This window comes from Ochotona princeps, chromosome 26 (assembly GCF_030435755.1).
Source record: "Ochotona princeps isolate mOchPri1 chromosome 26, mOchPri1.hap1, whole genome shotgun sequence".
Classification (NCBI taxonomy): Eukaryota; Metazoa; Chordata; class Mammalia; order Lagomorpha; family Ochotonidae; genus Ochotona; species Ochotona princeps.
In genome coordinates, this window is record NC_080857.1 from 30,019,774 (window position 1) to 30,023,082 (window position 3,309).

The 3,309-nt window shown below is 63.5% G+C and overlaps 1 protein-coding gene across 1 annotated transcript; it reads left to right on the forward strand.

Annotated features, from left to right (window-relative positions):
• Positions 1-899: 899 nt before the first annotated feature.
• Positions 900-2,690, forward strand: GPR135 (G protein-coupled receptor 135). The gene has a single exon (XM_012930485.3). The coding sequence runs from the start codon at positions 1,001-1,003 to the stop codon at positions 2,474-2,476; it is 1,476 nt and encodes a 491-aa protein (XP_012785939.2). The 5' UTR covers positions 900-1,000; the 3' UTR covers positions 2,477-2,690.
• Positions 2,691-3,309: the final 619 nt, after the last annotated feature.

The following is a 3,309-nucleotide window of genomic DNA, read 5'->3' on the forward strand; positions in this document are numbered from 1 at the left end:
AGGGCCTGAGAGTGTGCATGTCCAGAACGTGCTGTTGTAGATGCCCACCTGGCTTTAATGCCCTGGGTTTACGTCAGCGTCTCATTATACCTTTGCCCTTAGAGACCATACCCATGTGGGGCGCCGGGTGGTGGGGACCGACGCTGAGATGCAGTTTCCTCAGGAGGTGGTGGCTTTCCTGCCCCTATGTCCCCCCTCCAGCTTTCTGGGCAGCGCCTTCGACCCCAAACACGAGGCATTCCAGAGGGCACTGGAAGAATGCCCTCAGGACGAGAGACCCAGTCCCTCCCAGACTCCCAGGCTCCCGCTAGCCAGTTATGGTCCTGAGGCCAGGAGCCCTTGAAGGTGACAACCACAGCTCGGTCCCTCAGAGCTAGGCTCAGGAGCCCGTTCTTGGCAATTCTGGGGGTCCCTCGGGGACTGTGCATCTTAATTGTCTGGGTACATCAGTGGTCCTCACAGTATGACCTTGGTCCATCACCCTCACCGCTACCCACACAAATTCATCTGTCCCCCCTCCCTCTGCCAAGTCGAAGATTTCCCAATTCAGATTTAGCCACAAAAGCCAAAAACATCCAGAAGAAAGCTCAGCCCACTCATCAAGGCCTTGCTGCAAGATTTGTCCCCAGCAAGCGGCAGCGGACCTCCCAAAGCCGAGCATCCGTTAGCCGGCCAGTGGCTGTCGCCTTCCTTGACCTGGCAGTGGCTCCTGAGGAGGGCGCCCAGGGCCACGACTCCCCAAAGCCCGAACGCCCCACGGACGGAGGCGCAGGGCGCAGGCTGGGGCCGGCTTTCCGGAGGGCCCCCGCGCGGGCGTCCCGCCCCGCGCTCCTGCGTAAACACGCGGTTCCCTCGGCAACGCCTGGAGCCCGCGTCAAAGGCTTCGCCGGGTCCCCGGCTCCCGCCACCCGTCCCGCCTCGGCCGCTGCCCCGGGCCCCCGCAGCCGCCGCCCCCGATCCTGGGGCGGGATGAATAGACCCCCGGCCGCCACGGAGCCCCATGGAGGCCCCGCCGCCGGCCCGCCCACCAGTGACCACGGCCTGGCCCGGCAGCCCGCACCCCGGCGCCACCTCCGCGGCCGGCCCGCCTGGCGGGACATCTGCGGCGACGGCGGCCGCGCTCGCCTTCAGCACCGTGGCCAGTGCGGCGGCCGCGGCGCTGGGGAACCGGAGCGACGAGAGCGGGGGCGAAGGCGCCGGCGCTGCGGGTGGAGGCGGCCGCGACGCGCCCGAGGCCGCAGGGCCGGCGCGGGCGGCGGGGGCGGCGGGGGCGAGGCCGGAGCTGCCCGGACCGGAGGAGGCAGCGCCCATGCTGTGGCACGGCACCGCGGTGGCGGCGCAGGCGCTGGTGCTGCTGCTCCTCTTCCTGCTGTCTAGCCTGGGCAACTGCGCGGTGATGGGAGTGATCGTGAAGCACCGGCAGCTCCGCACCGTCACCAACGCCTTCATCCTGTCGCTGTCGCTGTCGGACCTGCTCACGGCGCTGCTCTGCCTGCCCGCCGCCTTCCTCGATCTCTTCACGCCGCCCGTGGGCCACTGGCGCGGCTTCTGCGCCGCCAGCCGCTTCTTCAGCTCGTGCTTTGGCATCGTGTCCACCTGGAGCGTGGCGCTCATCTCGCTGGACCGCTACTGCGCCATCGCACGGCCGCCGCGGGATAAGCTGGGCCGGCGCCGCGCGCTGCAGCTGCTGGCGGGCGCCTGGCTGGCGGCGCTGGGCTTCTCGCTGCCCTGGGAGCTGCTCCGGGCACCGCCGCGGGAGCTGAGCTTCCACGGCTGCCTCTACCGCACGTCCCCGGACCCGGCGCAGCTGGGCGCGGCCTACAGCGTGGGGCTGGTGGTGACCTGCTACCTGCTGCCCTTCCTGCTCATGTGCTTCTGCCACTACCATATCTGCAGGGCCGTGCGCCTGTCGGACGTGCGCGTGCGGCCAGTGGCCACCTACGCCCGCGAGCTGCGCTTCTTCAGCGAGGTGCGCACGGCCACCACTGTGCTCATCATGATCGTCTTGGTCATCTGCTGCTGGGGACCCTACTGCTTCCTGGTGCTGCTGGCCGCTGCGCGCCAGGCCCAGGCCTCGCAGGCGCCTTCTCTCCTCAACGTGGTGGCCGTCTGGCTGACCTGGGCCAACGGGGCCATTAACCCTGTCATCTATGCCATCCGCAACCCCAGCATTTCCGCGTTCCTGGGACGCAGTCGCGAGGAGGGCTACCGGACTGGGAACGTGGACGCGTTCCTGCCCAACCAGGGCCCGGGCTCTCAGGCCCGGAGCCGCCATCGCCTTCAGAACCGCTGCATCAAGCGGCTGGGGGCTTGCCACACAATGTCCTCTTCCAACCGAGCCACTGGGGCCGCAGGGGACGTAGCCATGTGGGCCAGGAAAAACCCAGCCATGCTTTTCTGTCGAGAGGGGCCTGCAGAGCCTGTGGCAACCCTGGCCAAACAGCTTAAATTCGAAGCTGGTGATACCAGCCTCTAGGGGCGGGGGAACTAGGGTGGACAGTCTGTGACAGATTTTCACCTGCTTGGGATCCCCGGTGAGAATCGCGGGAGTACATAAAGCCAGAGCTTTAGAGAGAGGAGCAACGCGGGCTATCACCTACCGGAACAACAGAAAAGACATTGCCCCCTTCCTAAAAGTGCCCAAAGAAATGTAAGATGCAAAAAATTAAAAACCATCTTAAACCACACAACCAAGCTTGTGAGCTCTAAGTGCCAAAAAAATGCCAAAAGTCAGATCCACCATCACTGAAAAGCTTTTATTACAGGAATCACACTGTGAAAACAGAGTTGCTGGGTGCCACCAGGGCTCGATCCAACACACAGATTCAGGGCAGAAGAGACTCCCGGAGCTGCTCCGGGACCCTGCTCCATCACCAGCATTCAACACGACTTGAGATACTAAGCCTGCACCTCTTGACACACGCTTGGGTGTCTTACCTTACACACACGGCGGTATTTTTCCCCGCCCCCGTGTTTTGTGGGAAAATTTAAATTCATGTCCTATTTAAAATGTCTTAGGATGTTTGAAAACGTGGCCTGTTATTATATACATTTCTGCAAACCGCAGCAGGGCAAATATAGTGTGTGGCTATTTCAAAAGCATTAACAGGGTCCAGCCCGGTAGCCTAGTGGCTAAAGTCCTCATCTTGCATGCACAAGGGTCCCATGTGGGTGCCGGTTCTTGTCCTGGATGCTCCACTTCTCATCCAGCTCCCTGTCTGTGACCTGGGAAATTAATTGAGGATGGCTCACGGCCTTGGGACCCAGCACCTGCATGGGAGACCTGGAGGAGGCTCCTGGCTCCTGGCT